Genomic DNA, 23,278 nt, shown 5'->3' with positions numbered 1-23,278 from the left:
TGACTCCTCTGATCTTCAGAAGTTTTTTTGTTCTGTTTTCTTAGCACTCCGAGGACCAGTCTCATATATCTCCCTCAGAGGCACTAACATCAGCCGAGTAGCACCTCTCTTCAGAAATCTGAGTCTCAGTTCAGCAGGTTCCAATCTCCAAGCTCCTGAGGTACCTACTGGATAACAACTCCACCTCAGGAGTTTGAAGTCCCAGATCCACGGAGGCTCTTCTCTTAAGTTTTTAAGGATCTAGGTTCTAAAACCTGAACATCCTGTTCCTTCAGACCAAAATGAGTGCTGCTCCCCACAGTTACCATCTGTGTTACCTCAGGGTTTTGTTTTCACTTTTCTGGTTCTCATACACATATTAAGTCAATTTCTCACAATAACTTCTCTCTGTTGAAATGCACAACATGGTTTCTGTTTTTACTAAATAAAACATTCCACTAATGGAATTAAGATTCATAAAATCATGGTGAATTTATACAATATACTTCAATATAAATATTAGGAAGAATGCAGATGATACATGAGCACTGATATGAAAAGATCCTTAATATACATTCTTCAATGAAAAAAAGCAAGGTATACACTATAATCTCAATGCTTGTATCCCTGCAAAATTCATCTGCCGAAATTCTAACCCAAAAGGGGAGTCTATTAGCAGGTAGGGCTTTTGGAAGGAAGGTACTTAGGTCATGAGGGTGCAGCCCTCTTTTATAAAAGAGGCTCCAGAGAGATCCCTTGCCTTTTTCACTATATAAGGACACAGTGAGAAGGTACCTGGTATATCCCAGAAAGAAGGACTTCACCAAAAGAAATACCACTCAGCCGGTGGTATTCCATTACAGCAGTCCAAACAGACTAAGCAGTCCAAACAGTACATCACAGTATTTTAGTATAATTTCAGCTAGACTTGAGAAAAAAGATACTTACAAAGGCAAAATTTTTTTAGAAAACAGCTTCTACTTTATATGCTTCAATATAAAAATTGTATATGTATTACATTTATAATTTTTTTACAAATCTTAAAAGAAAAATGCAGAACAATTAATGAAATATAGCCAAGGATTTAATTCAAAGCACTATCTCCCACTCTAGTCATCAGTGAAGGGAGAACAGAGAAAGGCAAAAGTATGGAAATGTTCTTTCTGTTATAACCCTAAACAAAGTAAATTTTTTTTTAACTTCTTACCTTAGCAACTTTGTGGTTTGCTGCAGTCTCATGAGATGTATTTTTCAAACCATCTTTGAGCTGTGTGATGAACAAATCATAACCCTCCGTACTAGAAACATCTACCTTTTCTAAACATGCTGATAGGAGCTGTTGTGCCTAAATAAAAAAAGATGATCACAAAAGATTAATCATACCAAAAATGTTTAATTTGGATTCTTACACATATATTTTAATTCTGAAAGGTACTATATGAAAATTTACTACTTCTACTTTTTTTAAACCAACTTAGCTAACCAAATAATGATTTGCAAGGCTGTTAACAAAATTAAATGAGATAAAGCAATGTACTCAGCATAGTACCACACAGTAAAGTCTCCATACATGGAAGTTTTTATAAAACAAAGCCAGAAAGAAAAAACTGGACAAGCTGAAACTATAAACAAAAATAAAACAGAGAAAAATTTAAAGACAAATGTAAAGTCCCTCAGTGAGCTTTACTATGTAAAACCGTAAGAGCGGTCACTCATTAAATCATCAGGTAATTTTTAAAAAGCCCTTTGCATTGTTACCCACGTATTCAGTATGAACTACAGTAACAGAAATATATGGTCAATATATGGAAAAGAACACATCCACACTAATCCAACCAAACCCAGGACTGCACACTTTAGGTAAGACAGTGAGAGACCAACGTGATGCAGGAAAGGGTACCTGGGGTGGTAGAAGAACTACGAACAGTATTACATGAACAAGACAACTATAATTATTTGTGTAAAAAGAAAGAAAACCAGCAACAGACATCAGGAACTGGCAAGGTGGGAGAGGTGGCAGAAGTTGGCTAAATATCTAGCTAAATATTGACTTCAGGGTCCATTTTATACAAATGTTCAACTATTTTATTGTAATTCTGTAGTTCCTTTTAAAACCCAATGGTTTGATACCATCTTTCATTGTACACTACAATGTATAGAAGATAGCAGCTTTATTAAGATATTACCAGGTCTAATTTCCTTTAAGTAGGAGGGGAAAAAACATTCAAAACAAGTAGAACTAATTATAATTAATTTTCTGTCCAAAGATTTTAACATGCCCCCAGATCGAGATATTCTTATGACAAAAAGATGGCTACTCTGTTTTCAGAGCTCAGAACTTCAGCAAATGCTTTCCATATTAACATACTAGATGACTGTGATATGACACTGACCCACACAGTAACACTTTGCATGTCTTAAAAATGGGAAATAAGCTATATTGATTTTATCAACTAATTATATCAATCCATCAAACACAAAACAGTTAATAATCAACAAATTGGGATAAAGACAGAAATAATATCTCACTTTTGGGGGGAATACAACATTATAATCGCTTATATTTTTAAGATGATTTAAAGTCTGATAAATCTAAAAAATATAGTTTTAAACATGATATGAACATCAACATACACAAAAAGATTTAAGTTAGGACACACTTATAAATTAAGTAATAAATATGTAACACAAAAATATGTATGTTGAAATTTTAATCTGGAATTGTTAAGAAACATGTTACATAGCCAAGATTACTGGTCGTCCATTAATATTTATTTCTTCTTTTTTAATATTAAAGAAAAAAACCACCTCAGCTTAATGTGGCCATATGACTACATTCTGGCCAATGAATTAACTGAATACAAAAAGGGCACACGTGAAACAGTTCGTAAAAGAGAATTAAGAAAAATGAAGAAGGGAGTACAGAGAGAAGGAAAGGATGGAGGGAGGGAGGTAAAAGGGAAAGGAGGAAAGGAAAGGCAGGCAATGCCAGTGTGCTCCCTGGCCTTTTGCCCTCCCTTTCCCTAAACCTGGGAAGTAATAAGACTTGGAAGCAGCAGTCTTGGACTCAAGAGACGGAAGCTAAATGTTGCAGTAAGCAAAGTTGTCCCTATACTTTCCTTGTACTGTTACTAGAAAAAAACTATCTTGTTTAAGCCATTGTATTTTGGGGTTTCTGTTAAAGTGGTTTAACCTGTACAATTCACAATTCCTTATTTTTATAGGGGTACGTAGATAATATCCTCAAAGGACAATCTAATTTCATTTAATGACTAGTAAGTCTGAAACTACATTAAGTAGAAAAGCATACTTATTTCAACTTACCTCTGTGACAGGTAATTCAAGCTGAACCACATCATCTTGCTTTGAAACTGGAGTTTGCAGAGCAGTGTCTAACAACAAGATTCCATTAAGGTCCTTCCTACACCCTACTGCATAATCATCCACAAAAATAACTTTATCCACGGCAGAAATATACTGACATTTCACCTGTCCACCTGGTTTAGCTGTTAAAAGAACAAAAATTCAACACTGAAGATTTTAAGACGAATAAGATCTTTTAAAATAAATGCTTACATGGCAACTAAATACCTTATATAATCTTTGATTAGAAAAAGATTCTCTAAAGGGCATTATTAGAACCGATTAAATTGGAATATGTACTGTAGCTTAAAGTAACAATATGAAATTATCAGAACTTGAAAACTATATTGCTGTTATGAAGGCATAACAGGATAAAAGGATATGATATATGCAACCTATTCACAAGTGAGCAAAAGCAGTATGAATGTATACATGAGGGAATGATAATCAAGTGTGGTAAAATATTTAAGATATTAAAATTAGTGGAACTTAGTAAAGGTTTTAGGGAAGTTCTCTGTATTACACTACTTCAAAATAATTTGTTTGGAAAAAAAATTAAATATCCAATACTATACAACATTGTACATCAACTATACTGTAATTAAAATAAATATTCAGTATTTTTTTACATCTTTCCCTACTTCCCCTACAAAAGTCATTAAGCATAAAGTCAATGTGGACAGTTTCTAGGTAATGACCTCAAAAGTTCTTTTGGGCTTTTATACCTAAGATATGCTTCCCAGGGGGAAGATGGCTTCCCAGTCCCAGGTGGCACTAGTGGTAAAGAATCCATCTGCCAACGCAGGGGACAGAAGAGGCATAAATTCAATACCTGGGTCAGGAAGGTTCCCTGGAGGAGGAAATGGCAACCTGCTCCAGCATTCTTGCCTTGGAAATTCCATGGACAGAGGAGCTTAGCAGGTTATAGTCCGTGGGGTTGCAAACAGTCAGACACGACTGAGTACACACACATACATATCTGAGATAAAATTATGGACGATGGCTATAACCTAAGTTAAGAGAACGAGTAGTCTCTTAGTTCAACTACCACTGAAAAACCACAGTCGACTACTACTGAAGATCAATGTCCTCTGAAGTTTCTGCTGAATCAATATCAGAAGAGTATTTTAATAGAAAATGAGTATACTAACCATACAATTTATCAGAATAAATTAAGAGTAGAATTTCAAGGAGTATTACAAAAGACAGTAAAACACGGAAGCTTTAAATATAAAACCAAAAAGCACCAATTTGGAAAAGATAACACTGATTTCTACATTTTAATTTATAAAAAGACTAATGTTAAACACTGTCATGAATACAGTCTCTATAAAAAGACTTGAAAAAAATGATCAACTGTAAAATTTAATTGTACTAGTGAAGAAACTTCTCTGTGGACAAGTAATTCTGCCACCAGTCAGTACACCTTATTCTAAACTCCCACCAGAAGTCTACAGAACATTCCTGATCTTGGTACTATTATTGAGCAGTAATACAAAAGCAGCAAAGAGATAAACCAGGGTCCTACTCATCAATATCTAGGACAACTATAAAACATGTTATAATCAATGAATATTAGGGTTAGCTTTCTTAATCTCAAATTATTATAGCTCTCTCATCTTGGAGGCATTACAAAACTGATTAGAAACTTATTCATTATCTACATAAAACAGAAAAATTCATGGAATTTCTATAGTTCATTCTCAGATCTATTGGTTTGAAATGTATGTCAGCATACAGAAAAATAATCTCTGTAATACAATAAAACAGGAATATTTACCTACCACTTCTCATCTCTAGGTAAAACCACAAGAAATCATACAAATTATAGGAACTCAGAGTAAAATTACGTAAGAACTTGTAAAGATAGTTTCAAATTTTAAAACAGACTATTCCTTTTTTTATAGAGGTTTTTGGTTCACAGAAAAATTCAGCAGAAGGCAGGGATTTCCCATATGTGCCATGCCTCCCACACATAACTGTAAAATTAAAAAAAAAACAAAACTACAAATTGTTTAGTTTTAGGGATAGGTCATTAGCTAAGGAACTATAAAAACCATTATTTTGTTAAAACTTGTACAGAGGTATAAAATGTAAAAATCTGCACCAGGGTTTTCAACTGGGTTTCCATGCAACCCCAGAATTCAATAGATCATGACTAAAAAAAAAAAAAAAAAAAATCCACACTGTTTTTTTAAATTTCTTACACTATGTAATATTAGCACTCAAAGTAATGCAGTGACCAAACAGCCTTACTGGCAATGACTTCAGAAGTCTCTCAGGCCCACAAAGCATGTAAAAGGACCATGTTTATTCAGATGAGTCCATTCCCAGTATTTCTGAGCTGAGTTACAAAAGGCCATTTGTAAGCAGTGACTTTCTGTACTGCACAGCAGAAGACAGTAAACTGATTATCGGCCATACTACCCTACCCTGAAGGCTCTTTGAGCTCATATGACCTCATTTTAACTAATTACACCTGCAAAGACCCTGTTTCTAAATAAGGTCACAATCTGAGGTTCCCATGAGCACGTGAATTCTGATGGAAGATTATACAACCCACCACAGACTCTTTCTCTGAATCTTTTACTCAGCCTGAGAACTTTATTTCAAGAAAAAGAGCTCTGTTAATGTAGTCGCATAGTATGCTCAAGATTTTATTTACATCTACCAGTAAACAAGTTCTAGATTTCTGTGAAGAAAAAACATCCTTCAATGAACAAAGAACATTTTAGGGAACTTTTCATCGTCTTAACATGTTCGAGCAACTCTTTTTACCTGACAAAAAATAAGATCAAGGACACAAATTCTCTAATTTTGGAAAAAAATGAAATCCATGTGTGCTTAAGTGTGACCCAGAACTGAGTTATTTGTACAGCAAAAAAAAACAAGCATAGGTTTCACAATGGGAGGTAAAAATCAACATTTATTTTCAGTTAAAAGAATAACAATTTTAAGTACATAAAGGTTCATAAAAGAGATGAAGAAACCAAGAAACCTATGGCTGAGCTCTCAGTAAGAAAATACCTTTTCAAAATTTTGTATGAAATTATATGTTAAATTACACTTTTATTCATATTGCTTTGTTTTATGGTTTTGGAAGTATTACTATGGAACAATGTCAACACATTTTAATGCTGCAAATAACATTAATAAAAAAAACTTATAACCTATATTTAAACTTCCAAGGCTACCTTTAAAATAAACAGAAATTTATACTTTATTTGCCCTATGAGTTTAAAATGTCTGAAAATAAATTTCTCAAAGAAAGAAGAGCCATGCTTAACTAATGTTTTAAGTTTTTGAGGAAAATCAGCTAAGAAGTCATTTTCAGTTTTTAAACAGAGGGGGGAAAACTCTTATACCCATTCTATACCACATGTTGCACCTTGTTAGAAGACAATTATAAAATGACTTTGAACCCTACACAGATAAAGTTTAAAAAGAAATTCAAGCAGAAAATTTAACAGAAGAACACTCAAATTTCTTTCAGCTATACCAGATATAAGCAAACTTCCTATAAAAAGATCAAATAGTATTTAAGGCCTCATAAGAAACACTCAAATTTCCTCCAACTATACCAGATTATCAGCAAACTTCTTATAAAAAGATCAAATAGTATTTAAGGTCTTTTCTCATAATTACTCAACTCTGCCACTGTACTACAAAAGAAACATTTATTTACTTTATTTTAGTAAATGAAGGGATGTAAAGGTGTTCTCGGAGAAGGCAATGGCACCCCACTCCAGTGTTCTTGCCTGGAGAGTCCCAGGGACGGCGGAGCCTGGTGGGTTGCCGTCCAGTGGGTCACACAGAGTCAGACACGACTGAAGGGACTCAGCAGCAGTAGCAGCAGCAGATGTGTTCTAGTAGCATTTATTTATAAAATCAGGAGACAGGCCATAGTTTGCAGATTCCTGACTGACACTAATGACTTGCATTAGTACAGATTTTCTTTGGGAGCAGGAGAAATTTCACAAAAATAATAAGTTAAAAATTCACAGCCAGACACAAAAAGCTGCTGAAACTTAAAACTAAAACTAACAAAGAAAAATCTTGAAAGCAACCAGAGGATATGTTACGTACAGGTAAGTAATAACTACAATAAAAGCACGTTTATCATTAAAAAATCATGGACTTCACTTGGTACTGAACAATTTGTAGAGTACTGCAAAAAAGAAATTCAATTCAACAAAAAAAAAATCCATCAAGAATGAAGGTGAAATAAAGACATTCTCAGATGAGGGAACACTAACTAGAAATGTTGTCAGGAAACCTGCTCAGAAAGAATCACAAAAAGAAGTTCATCAAAGAGAAGGGAAATTATAGAGTATCAAGAATGAGGGAAGAGCTACAGAAATGGTAAATATCTGGGTAAATATAAGTGATGATTCTCCAACTCAGTCTTTTAAATGTATTTGATAACTGAAAGCAAAAATTACTACAATGTCTGATACTCTTCAATGTCACATATATATAATAAATAAGTCGATTATAACTTAAAAGAGGAGGATACAATAGAGTGGTATGGTTTCTGCTGCTGCTGCTGCTGCTGCTGCTGCTGCGTCGCTTCAGTCGTGTCCAGCTGTGCAACCCCATAGACGGCAGCCCCCTGGCTCCCCCGTCCCTGGGATTCTCCAGGCAAGACACTGGAGTGGGTTGCCATTTCCTTCTCCAATGCATGAAAGTGAAAAGTGAAAGTGAAGTTGCTCAGTTGTGTCCAACTCTTAGCGACCCCATGGACTGCAGCCTAACAGGCTCCTCTGTCCATGGGATTTTCCAGGCAAGAGTACTGGAGTGTGGTGCCATTGCCTTCTCCGGGTATGGTTTCTACATTCCACTTAAAGTGGTAAAATACTGATTCTAAATAGACTAAGAGGAAAATATATATTGCAATCCTTCAAGTAACTATGAAAACACACAAAAGCAACAGATAAGGTTAAAAAAAAAAATCAAGCCAAAAAAGCAGAAAGAGAAAAACTAAAGAAAAAAAGAGGAAACAAATAATAAAATGGAGCATCTAAACCAAAATTCAACTATTCAGTAATCATAAATGGCCTAAGTACACCAATGAAAAGACAAACTGGAATTTAAAACACACATGCAATCTAATTCTATGATGTCTAAATGAAACTTGTATCATTCTAAAAGGGTAAAAAGATGGAAAAAAGATATATCACGTAAATGTTAATCAAAGAAAGACGGAATAGTCATATTTAGATGAGACAAAGATCAGAACAAAGAAAATCACCAGGGATAAATGAGGACATTACATGACAAAAGAGTCAATTCATGAAGCAATCCTAAATATACATATACACCTAACAGAACTTAAAAATACATTCAGCAAAAATTAACAAGAACTGAAAGGAGTAACAGACATCCATAATTACAGCTGGAGATTTCAACTTTCCGTAACTGTCAGAACTAGCAGACAGAAAACGAACATAGATATAAAGAAACTGAACACCATCAACCAATGACATTTTTAAAATACTCCACCTATCAACAATAGAATGCACATTCAAGTGCACATTGAAAATTAATCAAGATATATTGTATCCTGGATCATAAAACAGACCTTAATATAAAAGAAATAAAATTATGTTCTCTGAGAGCCCAGAAATAAACCTACATATCTCTGGTCAATTAATCTTCAACAAAGGAGGTAAGAATACACAATGGGAAAAAGACAGTCTCTTTAGCAAGTGGTGTTGGGAAAACTGGACAATCACGTGTAAATCAATGAAGTTAGAACACAGCCTCACACTATACACAAAAATAAAACTCAAAATGGCTTAAATACTTAAATATAAGACACAACACCATAAAACTCCTAGAAGAGATCATAGGCAAAACATTCTCTGACATAAATAAATCATGTCGATGTTTTCTTCGGTCAGTCTCCCAAGGCAACAGAAATAAAAGCAAAAATAAAACGTGGGACATAATCAAACTTATAAGCTTTTCCACAGTAAAGGAAACCATAAACAAAACAAAAAGACAGCCTATGAACTAGGAGAAAATATTTGCAAATGATGCAATCAACAAGGCCTTAATCTCCAAAACATACAAATAGCTCATACAAGCAACAACATAAAAACAAGCAACCCAATCCAAAAATGGGCAAAAGACCTTAACAGACATTTCTCAAAAGAAATACAGATGGCCAATAAGCACATAAAAAAGATGTTCAACATCACTAAGTATTGGAAAAAATGCAAATCAAAACTACAATAAGATACCAACTCACACAGATCAGAATGGCCATCATTAAAAAGTCTACAGGAATTCCCTGGTGGTCCAGTCCAGTGGTTAATAAGACTCTACACTTCCAATGCAGGGGGCATGGGTTTGATCCCTGATCAGGGAACTAAGACCCCATGCAGCCAAATACATAAAATCTTTAAAAAAAGAAAAAAAGATGAAGTTTAAAAAATAAATAAATAAAAAGTCTACAAATAACAAATGTTGGAGAGGGCACGGAGAAAAGGGAACCCTCCTCACTGCTGGTGGGAATTTAAGTTGGTACAGCCACCACAGAAAACAGTATGAAGGTTCCTTAGAAAACTAAAAGGAGAACTACCATAAGATCAAGCAACCCCAGTCCTGGGCATTTGTCCAGACAAAATTCTTATTCAAAAAGATACATGCATCCCAATGTTCAAAGCAGCACTATTCATAGTAGCCAAAACATGGAAACAACCTAAACGTCTATCAACAGATGAATGGATAAAGAGCATGTGATACATATACATAATGGACTGCTGCTGCTGCTAAGTCGCTTCAGTCGTGTCCAACTCTGTGAGACCCCATAGACAGAAGCCCACCAGGCTCTGCTGTCCCTGGGATTCTCCAGGCAAAAACACTGGAGTGGGTTGCCATTTCCTTCTCCAATGCATGAAAGTGAAAAGTGGAAAGGAAGTCGCTCAGTCGTGTCCGACTCAGCGACCCCATGGACTACAGCCTACCAGGCTCCTCCGTCCATGGGATTTTCCAGGCAAGAGTACTGGAGTGGGGTGCCATTGCCTTCTCCGATATAATGGACTATTACTTAACAATTAAAAAGAACAAAACAATGTCATTTGCAGCAACCAAGGGTGCAACTAGAGATTATCATACTAAGTGAAGTCAGAAAGAGAAAGACAAGATACTCTATGATATCACTTACACGTGGAATCTAAAATGTGACATAAATGAACCCAAGCGCAAAAGAGAAACAGACTTCTGGACACAGGACAGACTTGTGGTTGCCAAGGGGGACAGGGTTGGGACAAGAATAGAGCAAGAGGTTGATGATAGAGCAAGTTAGCAGATGTTAGCTATTATATACAGAATGGATAAACAACAAGGTCCTAATGGGAAAGAATATAGTAAAAGAAAAGAATGCACACATATGTATAACTCAATCACTTACCAGACCATCTTACCTGTCTCCCGAGAAGCCTGTACGCAGGACAAGAAGTGACAGTTAGAACCGGACGTGAAATGGACTAGTTCAAAATTGGGAAAGGAGTACGTCATGGTGTATACTGTCACCCTGTTTATTTAACTTACATGCAGAGTACATTATGCAAAATGCTGGGCTAGATGAATCACAAGCTGGAATCAAGACTGTGGGGAGAAATACCAACAACCTCAGATATGCACGCAAAAAGCAAAGAGAAATTTTGCTTTTATGGAACTCTAATATTTAACGGCAAAAAGCAAGAGAAACTAGAGAGCCTCTTGATGAAGGTAGAGAGGAGAGTGAAAAAGCTGGCTTAAAATTCAACATTCAAAAAACTAAGATCATGGCATCCAGTCCCATCATTTCATGGCAAATAGATGGGGAAAAGTAGAAATAGTGACATATTTTATTTTCTTGGGCTCCAAAATTATTGCAGACAAATACTGCAGCCATGAAATCAAAAGACACCTGCTCCTAGGAAGAAAAGCTGTGACAAATCTAGAAAGTGTATTAAAAAGCAGAAACAACACCTTGCCAACAAGGGTCCATATAGTCAAAGCTATGGTTTTTCTAGTTGTCATGTACAGATGTGAGAGTTAGACCATAAAGAAGGCTGAGCACGAAAGAATCAATGCTTTTGAACTGTGGTGTTCGAGAAGACTCTTGAGAGTCCCTTGGACTGCAAGGAAACCAAACAAGACAATTCTAAAGGAAATCAACCCTGAATATTCACTGGAAGGACTGAGGCTGAAACTGAAGCTCCGATACTTTGGCCACCTGATGTGAAGAGTCAACTCCCTGGAAAAAGACAGATGCTGGGAAAGACTGTGGGCAAGAGGAGAAGGGGCCCACAGAGGATGAGATGGTTCGAAGGCATCACTGACTCAATGGACAAGAGTTTGAGTAAACTCCAGGAGATAGCGATAGACAGGGAAGCTTGATACGCTGCAGTGTGTGGAGTCACGAAGAGTCAGAAGTGAATTAGAGACTGAACGACAACAGCAGCAGAAACTATCACAACATTGTAAAACAACTATACTCCAATGAAACAACCAACCACAAACAAAATGACCACAAAGGATTTAAGTAGAAATCAGTAACAGAAACATAATGGGAAACCTCTAAATACTTGTAAATTAAATAACATACTCCTAAGCAATTCTTAGGTCAATGAAGTCTAAAGTAACTCAGAAAACATTTTTAAAAGAATGAACATGAAGGAGTTCCCTGATGTTCTAGAGGTTAGGATACGGCACTTTCACTGCTGTTCCCCTGGCTGGGGAACACTGAGATCCCTCAAGCTGTAGCACAGCTCTCCACACCCAAAAGAGAATGAAAATATAATATCAAAATAAGGCATCTGACGCTAAAACAGTGATTAGAGTAAAACTTATAAGACTTGAATGTTTGTATTGGGGTGGGGAAAAAGGCCTTAAATCAATAACCTTAGCTTCTACTTAAAAAAACCAGAACAAATCCCAAATAAATCCAAAGCAAGGAAAAGGTAAGAAATAATAAAGGTTAATAGTGGAAATCAATGCAAAAGTAAAACTAGAAAAACAATAATGAAAAATCAATATAAGCAAAAATGAGTTCTTTGAAAAGATTGATGAAATTGATAAAGCTCTAGCAAGAGTGGCAAAGAATAAAAGAAGATATAAATTACCAACCACACAACCAAATGAAAGAGGAGCTAGCCTACAGATCCTGCAGACATCAAATGATAAATAATACTATGAACAACTCTATGCACATAAATGTGACAAATTGTGTTGTCACAATATTTAAATTTGACACTTGAAATGTTAAAAAGATAACTGAGGAATAATATAAACAGATCAATATGCATAAGTTAGAAAATAAAGGTGAAATTCCATAAAAACCACAAACTACCAAATTATTCAAAATGAAACAGGTAATCTGAATTAAGGAAAGTAAATTCCTAGTTTAAAACTTTTCAAAGAAATCTCCAGGCTTACCTGATTTCACTGGGGAATTTAAGAAGTAACACCAATTCTACAAAATCTTTTTCAGGAAACAGAAAAAGAGGAACACTTCCAAACTCCTTTTAAGAAGCCTAAATTAACCTGATATCAAAAACTAGAAAAAGGTCAAAAAAAGAAACTACATACCATTATCCCTCATGGAGATTGTGCAAAAATCCTCAACAAAATAAAAGCAAATGGAGTTTAGCAATACACCAGGACCAAACAGGGTTTTCCCAGGAATGCAAAACTGGTTCAGTATTCAAAAATCAATCAATGTAAGCTACCACGATAACTTCTTAAAGAAGAAAAACCACAGTTAAGTCAGTAGATACATCTGGCAAAATACAACATATTTCCATGATTTAAAAAAAAAAAGCCCTCAGCAAGTTAAAAGGGAATTTCCTCAATCTGATAAAGGACAGCTACAGAGTCTACCACTATGAAACACTTAATGCTAAGACCGAAGGCTTTCCCCTAAGATCAGGAATAGGACAAGAATATTACGCTCTCAACAGTTCTATCGAATATCTTAATGGAGGATCTAGCCACTGCAATAAGATATGAGGAGCCAGACACATTAGGAAGAAATCAAACAGCCCCTATTCACTGATAACATGATTATGTATGCAGAAAATCCCAAAGAATCTAAAAAAAAACAAACAAGGACTTCCCTGGTGGTACAGTGGATAGGAAGTTGCCTGCCAATGCAGGGGATCCTGCTCTGTGAAGATTTCACATGCCGCAGAGCAACTAAAGCCCGTAAGCCTAGGGCCTGTGCTCCACAACAAGAGGAACCATCACAATGAGATGCCTGTGCACCGCAACGAACAGCCCTGCTCACTGCAACTAGAGAAAGGTGGCATGCAGCAATAAAGACCACTCCAGTCCTCTTGCCTGGAAAATCCCATGGACAGAGGAGCCTGGTAGGCTGCAGTCCATGGGGTCGCTAAGAGTCGGACACGACTAAGCAACTTCACTTTCACTTTTCACTTTCATGCACTGGAGAAGGAAATGGCAACCCACTCCAGTACTCTTGCCTGGAAAATCCCATGGACGGAAGAGCCTGGAAGGCTGCAGTTCATGGGGTCGCTGAGGGTCGGACACGACTTAGCAACTTCACTTTCACTTTTCACTTTCATGCATTGGAAAAGGAAATGGCAACCCACTCCAGTGTTCTTGCCTGGAGAATCCCAGGGACGGGAGAGCTTGGTGGGCTGCCATCTATGGGGTCGCAAAGAGTCGGACACGACTGAAGCGACTTAGCAGCAGCAGCAGCACAGCCATAAATAAATAAATTTTAAAAAATAAAATAAATAAAAATCAAAACAAAAACTACAAGAACTAGAAGGTTTAGCAAGGCTACACTGAACAAATACATGAAAATCAATCAATTTTATATCTACTAGCAATGATCAATCTGAAAACAAAATTTACCCCAAAAACTAACAGTTAGTTTACAAGAGCTCTAAAAACATAAAATACTTAATATATATATATCAAACAAAAGGTAAACAGAATATGTATGCTGACAAGTACAAGTGATCAGTGAAAGAAATCAAAAAAGATCTAAATAAAACGATGGTCATAGACTACAAGAATCAACATAGCAAAGACATGAACAGTTTCCAAACTGCTCTATAGATTTAACGCAACTTCAATCAAAATCCCAGCAGGAATTCCATGTTGCGTGGCAGCCTGGATGGGAGGGAGTTTGGGGGAGAATGGATGCATGTGTCTGGATGGCTGGGTCCTTTGCTATCCACCTGAGTCCAACGGTCACAACACTGTTAAACAGCTGTACTCCAATCCAAAATAAAGTTAAAAAAACCCAACAGCATTTTTGAGATATAGATAAACTGAATCCCAAATAATCTGAAAAGGCAAAGGAACTGGAATAGCCAGAATAATTTCGATACAGAATAAAGTTGGACAAATCACATTATATGACTTTAAGACCTGCTATAAAATTTACAGTACCTCAAGAATGTGTGCTACAGGCAAAGAGATAACATATTACATCTATGTAACAGAATCCAGAGATAGGCCTGTATAAACATGACCAGTTGATTTTTTTTTAATGTTTCTCAAGTTGTAAATTTATACATTACATGAAACTTGCCATTTAACCATTAAGTGTACAGTTCAGTGGCATTAAGTGCATTCATAGTGTCTTTCGACTATTACCACTATCCATCCACAGACCTCTTTTTATCTTGCGAAACCGCAACTTTATAATCACTGACACTAAATCTTCACTTCTGTCCCCACAGCACCTGACAGTCACTACTCTTTCTTCACTGACCATAACATCTTCCAGGTTCATCCATGTTGCACTATGTGTCAGAATTTCCTCCCTTCTCAAGGCTAATATTTCATTATATACACACACCATGTTTTGTTTATACATTCATCCACTGATGGACACTTGGGTGGCTTCTACTTTCTGTCCAGCTGGGAATAATGTCACTGTGAACATAGCATACAAATACTTCTTCAAGATTCTGCTTTTAACTCTTTATACCCAATATTTAAGTGGAATTGTGAGTTTATACAATAATTTTTAATTATCTGAATAACTGTATTACTCAAAATGTGGAAATGTGAGTTCATAAGGTAATTTTAAATTATATGTAGGACTGCATACTGTTTTCTTCAGTGGCTGCGCCATTTTATATTCCCACCAACACAGCAAAAAGGTTCCAATCTCTCTACATCCTTGCCAACACTTACTCTGCTTTTTCGAAAATAACCATCCTAATGGGTGTGAAGTGATACCTCATTATGGTTTTGATCTGCATTTCCCTAATGATTAATTATGCTGAGCATCTTTTCATGTGTTTGTTGGTCATCTGTTTATCTTCTCTGGAGAAATGTCTATTTAAATCCTTTGCTCATTCTCTAACTGGGCTATTTGTTTTTTGCTGTTTTTTGAGTTGTTGTTTTCTATAATTGTCTAAATATTTCTGGCTATATCTCTGGATATGTGACTTGCAAATATTTTCTCCCTTTCTGGGTTCTGCCTTTTGACTCTGTTGATAGTGTCCTTCAATGTACAAAAGGTTTTCATTTTGATGAAATCCTATTTGTCTATTTATTCACTGGATGCCTGTGCCTTTGGTGTCATATCCAAGAACTCACTGCCAAATCCAACATCGTGAAGCTTTTCCACTTTGTTTTCTTCTAAGAGCTTAATAGTCGTGGCTCTTACGTTTAAATCTTTGATCCATTTTGAGTTAATTTTTGTATGTGGTGTTTTGAAAATGTTTGTCTGTGGTGTAATATGGTTGTATAAGGGTAGAACTTCATTCTTTTGCATGTGGATATCCAGTTTTCTCAGCACTATTTTTTGAAGAGAATGGTCTTGACCTCCATTCCAATAATTATTTGACCACTTATATAAGGGGTACTTCTGTACTCATTATTCTAAACCAGAACCACACTGTTTTGATTACTATAGCACCATAGTAAAAAATTTTGAAATCAGGAAGTGTAAGTCCTCCAGCATTTATTTTTCCAATAACACTAGCTGTTTGGGGTCCCTCGAGATTCCATACAAATTTTAGAATGGATTTTTCTATTTCTGCAAAAGTAGTGACTGGGATTTTGATAAGGATTGCAATCAATCTGTAAATAGCTTTGGGTAGTGTTGACTTTGTAACAATACCAAGTGCTCGCAAGGATGCAGAGCAAGTATAATTCATAAATGTCTAATGGCGATGCATAATGGTACAGCCATACTAGTTTGACGGTTTCTTATGAAGTTAAACATACACTCACCAAATGGCCATGCAATCCCACTTCTACATATTTACCCTGGAGACATAAAACCTTCATTCACACAAAAATCTGTACTTAGATGTTTATAATAGTTCTTTTCATAATTACCAAAAGCATGTCCTCCCAAGAGTAACTGACTAAATATGGCGATACATTCATATGATGAAATACTTAGCGATGAAAAGGAATGACCTACAGATAGACACATGCAACAACTTGACTTTCAAAGACATTATGCTATGCACAACAAGTCAGTATCAAAAAGTTACGTACTAAAGGGTTCCATTTCCATGACATTCTAGAAAAGACAAAACAGCAGAGAGAACAGATCAGTGATTGCCAAAGGTTCAGGGGTGGGGAGGAGGCTGACTACAAAGGGATACCAAAAGAGATATCACAGAGAACTCTTTCAGGGATTGACACTGCTCTGTATCCTGACTGTGGTGATGGTTACATGAATCCATGCATGTATTACTAGTACACACACACAAAAGTCCATTTACTATAATCATTAGTCAAAATTTATTTTTAAATTATACAATAAAAACACAGGAAAATACAATTTTAACAAAGTAAAGGCGGGAAATAGTTCGTAACGTATCTTACTATAAAAATACATCAAATAATAGAAAAAGGCAAAAAGAACTTGCTGCACACCAAAATGCTAAGACTAGCCATCTCTAAGTAATGAAATCATAGAGGGGCTTCTCTTTCCCCAGGTAGCTCAGTGGTAAAGAATCCACCTGCCAATGCAGGAGACATGGGTTTGATCCCTGAGTTGGGAAGATGCCCTGGAGAAGGGAATGGTAACCCACTGCAGTATTCTTGCCTCGGAAATCCCATGAAGAGAGGAGCCTGGCAGACTACAGTCCACGGGGTCGCAAAAGAAATCAGACACAACTTAGTGACTAAACAACATCTGATGGCCTATAAGGTAAGTCATTTTTAAAATGGAAATTTTTAAAGGAAGGAAATTGTGGGGTTTTTTAGTTATCTTAACACCCACATTAAGAAACAGTCAACTCTTTATCAATGCACTAATCATGTATATCTTCAAAACCTGGAAAAGTATTATCAGAAATATATTATCTTTGCCAACTGAAACTACACATTGCAGAAGTCCATATCCACTGAGATATCATCAGAGTTCAATGCTTAAAACAGTTTATACCATAACACAAAAACATAATTCAAAGTCAATAAAAAAGGGTACAAAATTAACGTTTTTTGTTGCTATTTAGTCACTAAGTCATATCTGACTTTTTTGCAAGCCCATGGACTGTAGCTCACCAGATGTCTCATCCATGGAATTCTCCAGGCAAGAATACTGGAGTGGGTGCCATTCCTTCTCCAGGGACCTTCCCAACCCAGAGATCAAACCCGCGTCTCCTGCACTGGCAGGCGGATTCTTTACCACTGAGCCACCAAGGAACCCCAAAATTAAAGTTCAGCTCTTATAAAGCTTTTAAAGTATTATTAAAGTTACTGAAAATAAAATCATTTAACGAAAGTTACTAATACACTGTATTATTGAAAGTTAAAATGAGTATTCCTATAAGAGAACTTGGTGCAAAGAAAATCTGGGAAAGTTCGGTGACTAGGCCATAAGGAAAAGTAGCAAATGGATAAAATACAAAGCAGGGATAGTATTTTTCCAGGCAGGAAAATCAACATCTACCTAAACATGGAAGAGGTTCTCTGAAAGATACAGAATTTAAGGTTCCAATTCTCTCCCACTTATTTTAAATAATCTTAAGTTACCTGACATCAACTGAGAAAGTTTGGAGAACATAATCACCACTGAAAACTTTCCATAGATAGGACTCAATCATTAAGGACTTACTACTACTCCCTGCAAGAAACTGTGGGGCCCTTTTCATATGTTTCATTCAATTAACTGTGACAAACTGAACAATATATATGAAAATTTGTCACAGTTAAATCTCTCAACCAGTCTTCAATATATAGATTACATTCTTCCTTCAGGATTTTGACCTGGCTATAATTAAGTAAAGTCTGGGGACTAATTTCCCTATCTGATATTGCATAAAAATCCTTATCATCTGTATATAAATTCCAGTTGCTACAGAAAGTTGCCCATGTGAGAAGTAACTCAGCTACAAATCAATATAATTCTACAATTGGAACATGTACCCTTGTGAATTTCTATTTGGAGCTCATATTTGAAATTATTTTGTTTAACAGAGATGGCACCTTTCTCTGAGACTAGTAATCACACCAGTCTCATCACTCCTCATTGAATCTACATTTTAAATCAGTGCAAGTGAAATTCCATCCAAATATGATGAAAATCCATCCAGCTGTTTCCCCATACTACAGTAACAAGCCAACAGAAACTTCCCCTGGATACCTGCCTTGCTGCTCTCTCACATCATTAGGATCTGCTCAAGGGCCTTCTCAGAGAGACTCCCCCCCAGACCACACAGTACAAATTTACCCACCACCATCTCGTATCAGTTTTGATTTCTTATAGTGTCTACCATCACCTGCATGTATGTGTAATATACCTCTTTTCACTAAACCAGAGCTCTAGGAAAGGATTTTGTTGATAAACAATAAGTTTTTGACACACAGTCAATGTTTTTGAATAAATGAATCATTTTTCATAGTTTTGAAGAACTTTTTAACGTATTAAAACTAAGCTCTAGGGCTTCCCTGCTGGCTCAGTGGTAAGGAATCCACCTGCCAATGCCGGAGACACAAGTTCAATCCCTGGTCCCACAAGATCCCACATAGCAACTAAGCCTGTGCACCACAACTACTGAGCCCGGGAGCCCCAACTACTGAGCCAAGTGTCACAGCCACTGAAGCCTGCATTCCCTGGAGCCCACGCTCTACGAGAAGCCACCGCAATGAGAAGACCGCATACCACAACTAGAGTAGCCTCTGCTCACCACAGCTAGAGAAAAGCCCACTCGACAACAAAGACCCCGCAAAGCCATATAATTTAATAAAAGTATGTATTTTTTAAAACCCACTAAGCTCTAATATGATAAAATGTAACATTCTAGTAGTTAGTTTTTTTCTTAATACAACATAAAACAAAGACATTTTAGGCATGAAACAGCTGATCTGGTAGATAATCCCAGCCATTTCTGCCCTCTACAGCTGCTTTTTCCCCTCTCCTCTCCTCATACTCCCAGTAGTAGGTCCCTGCTGCAGTGGCATTTTGGTGAAAAGTATCATAGCACTTAACTGATTAAAAAAAAAAAAATCAAAAATGCATTACATCAGAAAAGTACAAAAGAAAGCAACAGGAATTTGGCCCTTGGTACCGTTCTGCTTATAAGCGTATTTCACTTATAATTTAATTTACTGTGGGGTAGGTTTTATTAGCAAAGAAACTAACTTGGGAGGTGTTTCTTACCAAAAAAAAAAAAATTAAGCCTAAACAGAATAAATACTATTGAGGCTTCCCTGGTGGCTCAATGGTAAAGAATTCACCTGCCAATGCAGGAGATACAGGTTTGATTCCTGGGTCGGGAAGATACCCTAGAAAAGAAAATGGCAACCCCCTCCAGTATTCTTTGCTGGGAAATCCCATGGACAGAGGAGCCTGGCAGGCTACAGTCATGGGGTCAAAAAAGAGTCAGACACAGTGACTAAACAACAATAGAATACTATTCAATTGAAATAAAATCTCTCATTTATTCCAGGCATATGAAATACATTTGTTCATTTAGGGTTCTATGTGAAGTTAAAACCTCTAAACCTGGCCTGCACATTAAAATCACTGAGAAAGCTTTAAAAATTAAAATAATAAAAATTTAAGTGGCCTTGGGTTCCACTCCAGGTCACTTAAGTTAGAATACTAGAACCCTAGCAGAGTATGTCTTTAAAAACTCTCCTGATGACTCTAAGGAGCAACCAAGGCTGAGAACCACTGCCCTGTACTATCTCCCCAGCCTTCCTTGTCTCTCTTCAACTTCATAAATCAAAGTAAAAGCATAGAAACAAATCATAAAGATTTGAATTCCTGGTGCCCACAATAAATTTCAAAGAAGACACTTCCATTTGCCCCAATATTGCTATTAATTCCTGTAAAAAGTAAACATAATATTTATCTCCTCTAAAAATACATCCCTGATTTAACATACTCACACTAGACCACAATTATTTCTTCTAGGAGCACTGCCCTTGTCACAAACAATTAACTTTATGTAGCAATTAATTTATCCTTTTTGTCATTTGTACCTCCATTTTCTCCTCTCTATACCCAAAGAGTTTGGCTAACCCTGTTGTATCCCTCACATATGAAGTTCAACCTACAAAGAATGTCTACATTCATTATCATATCACATAATAATGTAGCCTGGGCAAGAATTACTAGCCCATTTTAGAGATGGTAACCCAGGAAGTGTCTTGCCAAATGACCTTTTGCCTGAGACTCTGAGCAGTGCACTGCACGTATCAGAGAGGCACTTCCCACCCGCCTTCCCACTATTTTTATATACTCCTTTACAGTGTGGGCTTCCCTGGTGGCTCAGACAGTAAAGCGTCTGCCTGCAATGTGGGAGACCCTGTTTCAATCCTTGGGTCGGGAGGATTCCCCTGGACAAGGAAATGGCAACCCACTCCAGTACTCTTGCCTGGAAATCCCATGGACACAGGATCCTGGTAGGCTACAGTCCATGGAGTCACAAGGAGTCAGACACAACTAAGCGACTTCACTTTCACTTTTTTTTTTTTCACTTTACAGAAATCTATTGTTGTCTACATTCTATCTATTGTTATAGAGAACATTCCTAAGGATAGATTTCCAAATGTTCAACAACTTACATATGGTTATAACTACAGATTTCCAGTTAAACAAGGACATAATACATACAATTTACTTCTGCTTCCTCCTATAATCCTACTGCAAAGACAGGAAATAATTAAAGAGGGCATTAAACAAGCCCACAAAGACAAAAAGACCAAGGAGATAATAACAACAAAATTTCTGAAGCTGGAGTACAGGCAGAAGACTGTTAATTGATTTGTTTCCCTATTAAAAAAAAACTTCAAGGCTAAGCCAGCAATGAGGAAAGCTCAAAGTATGTGTGTTGTAGTATTTTTCAAATTACACAGATAATAAGACATCTACAATAAAAACTACTTAAAAGTAGCAGCTTTTTGCTGTATTTTCTCAATTAATGCTAAAAGCATACCTATCGTAATAGGGCCCTACATTTTTTACCATAAACTGGGAGTTCTTGTACATAAGAGTATGCAGCCATAGCTCCCATAGAACCAAGTCCAAGATCCTCAGTCTCTCCCATCACTCCCTTCCTCATGCTTTGCACTGTAATACTAAACTGCTTATAACAAATATTACCTGCTTCATGCACCTACTTGTGCTCATGCTACTTCCTCTACCTAGCCAACTTCATTTCTTTCAAGTCTCAGCTGAGCTGTCACCCCTTCTAGACAGCTTTCCAAAACTGGGGAAAGAGTGGATTTAAAATTCATCTTATTATCCCCATACGGCAAACACTTGTTGAAATGAATGATGCAATTAAAAACACCAATACAAAAGGTAGCATTTATTGAGTGTTTATGGTGGATCAAATAATATCTACATGTATCAATTTACTTAACATCTTTCCAAGAACCAAATGAGTTGGGTACTAATTATTAAGAGCAGAGGGAGTTAAGCATCTTGCTTTGGGACACAGCTAATAAGTGATGAATCACAGACTGAAACTCAATCTGGCTCCGGAGCCAATATACTTAACCATAGACTAGGCTTTCTCTATAAATGGCAATGCCTTCCAAACCTGTATTCCCAAATCTTCACACTTCATTTATTTCCAAACCTTCAAGTTGAATTTCCAAATGGCTCCTGGCCATCTCTTCCGGGATGTCCTTCAAGAACCTCAAAATTAACGTAACTGAAATCACTATGTCCCCCTTGCTCCTCAGCATATGCCAACAAAAGCTACTCACCATACCTTCTTGTACTGCTATTCAGGTTAATTCATTCACCCAGTCACCCAAAGTAGAAACCTAAGTCTGAGTAATTGCCACCTTGTCAATTCCCCTCATCCCTAAATTCGTCGAATTATATTGTTTCCACCTCTCAAACTAACTTACATGCAGCTCTCGCCACTTTTCACACCTGAGCATTAGCTTGGAATCTTTCTTCAAAAAAATCTGATTGTGTCTTAACCTATAAAAGCTGCCTACCATTGACATCAAGTCCAAAGTTCTTAGCAAAACGTATTATGATCTTGTCTTTCCCAATCTCTCAGCTTCAACTCTAACCATCCAACCCCAACTCCTCTTCCCCTCAAAACTTCCCTGAATTTAATATGCTTTTAAAGACCTAATTGTCTCTGTATAAACAAGTACCCTAGCCTAGGATATCCCTCCCACTATCTCATCTTCCCAAACTGATCATAAAGGCAACATCCTTTGAGAAGCCTTCTCTATTCCCCTCAGATTGAACAAACTCCCTTCTCTAAACTCACATAATCTGCATATCTATATTTTATTAAGAGTACTTACGCTAAAATGGCTTACCTGAAAGTATCACCAAGCATGTATTCAAAAGTAAAAAGGCTGCCTTACTTTGTGCCCCCATGCCTACCACATGTTCAACAATGTATGAAATCACCAGCCTCTTTTAACAATTTCAAGTCCAAAATGAATTAACTTACATAATTTATTTCTCTTGTAATATAAAATCATTACTCTATATTAATATTTATCTCTCTCA

General features: G+C 36.5%; 1 protein-coding gene across 9 annotated transcripts in view; it reads right to left on the bottom strand.

Moving 5' to 3' along the window:
- BIRC6 (baculoviral IAP repeat containing 6) overlaps positions 1–23,278 on the bottom strand; it is a 213,305-nt gene that overhangs the window by 182,581 nt on the left and 7,446 nt on the right. For 8 of the 9 annotated variants that reach the window (XR_011569131.1, XM_070798081.1, XM_070798080.1 and 5 more), the window contains exons 2-3: positions 3,304–3,485; positions 1,187–1,324 (exon numbers count right to left, since the gene is read on the bottom strand). Coding sequence is in view for 8 of the 9 variants with exons in the window: in XM_070798081.1 (XP_070654182.1) it covers positions 1,187–1,324; positions 3,304–3,485 (320 nt within the window). In the remaining variant the exon portion in view is untranslated. Of the gene's footprint in view, positions 1–1,186; positions 1,325–3,303; positions 3,486–4,174; positions 14,002–23,278 lie in introns of those variants that run through there. The other variant, XM_070798086.1, reaches the window with a different exon arrangement.

This window comes from Bos indicus, chromosome 11 (genome assembly GCF_029378745.1).
Source record: "Bos indicus isolate NIAB-ARS_2022 breed Sahiwal x Tharparkar chromosome 11, NIAB-ARS_B.indTharparkar_mat_pri_1.0, whole genome shotgun sequence".
Classification (NCBI taxonomy): domain Eukaryota; kingdom Metazoa; phylum Chordata; class Mammalia; order Artiodactyla; family Bovidae; genus Bos; species Bos indicus.
This window is presented reverse-complemented; position numbering and strand designations above follow the sequence as displayed.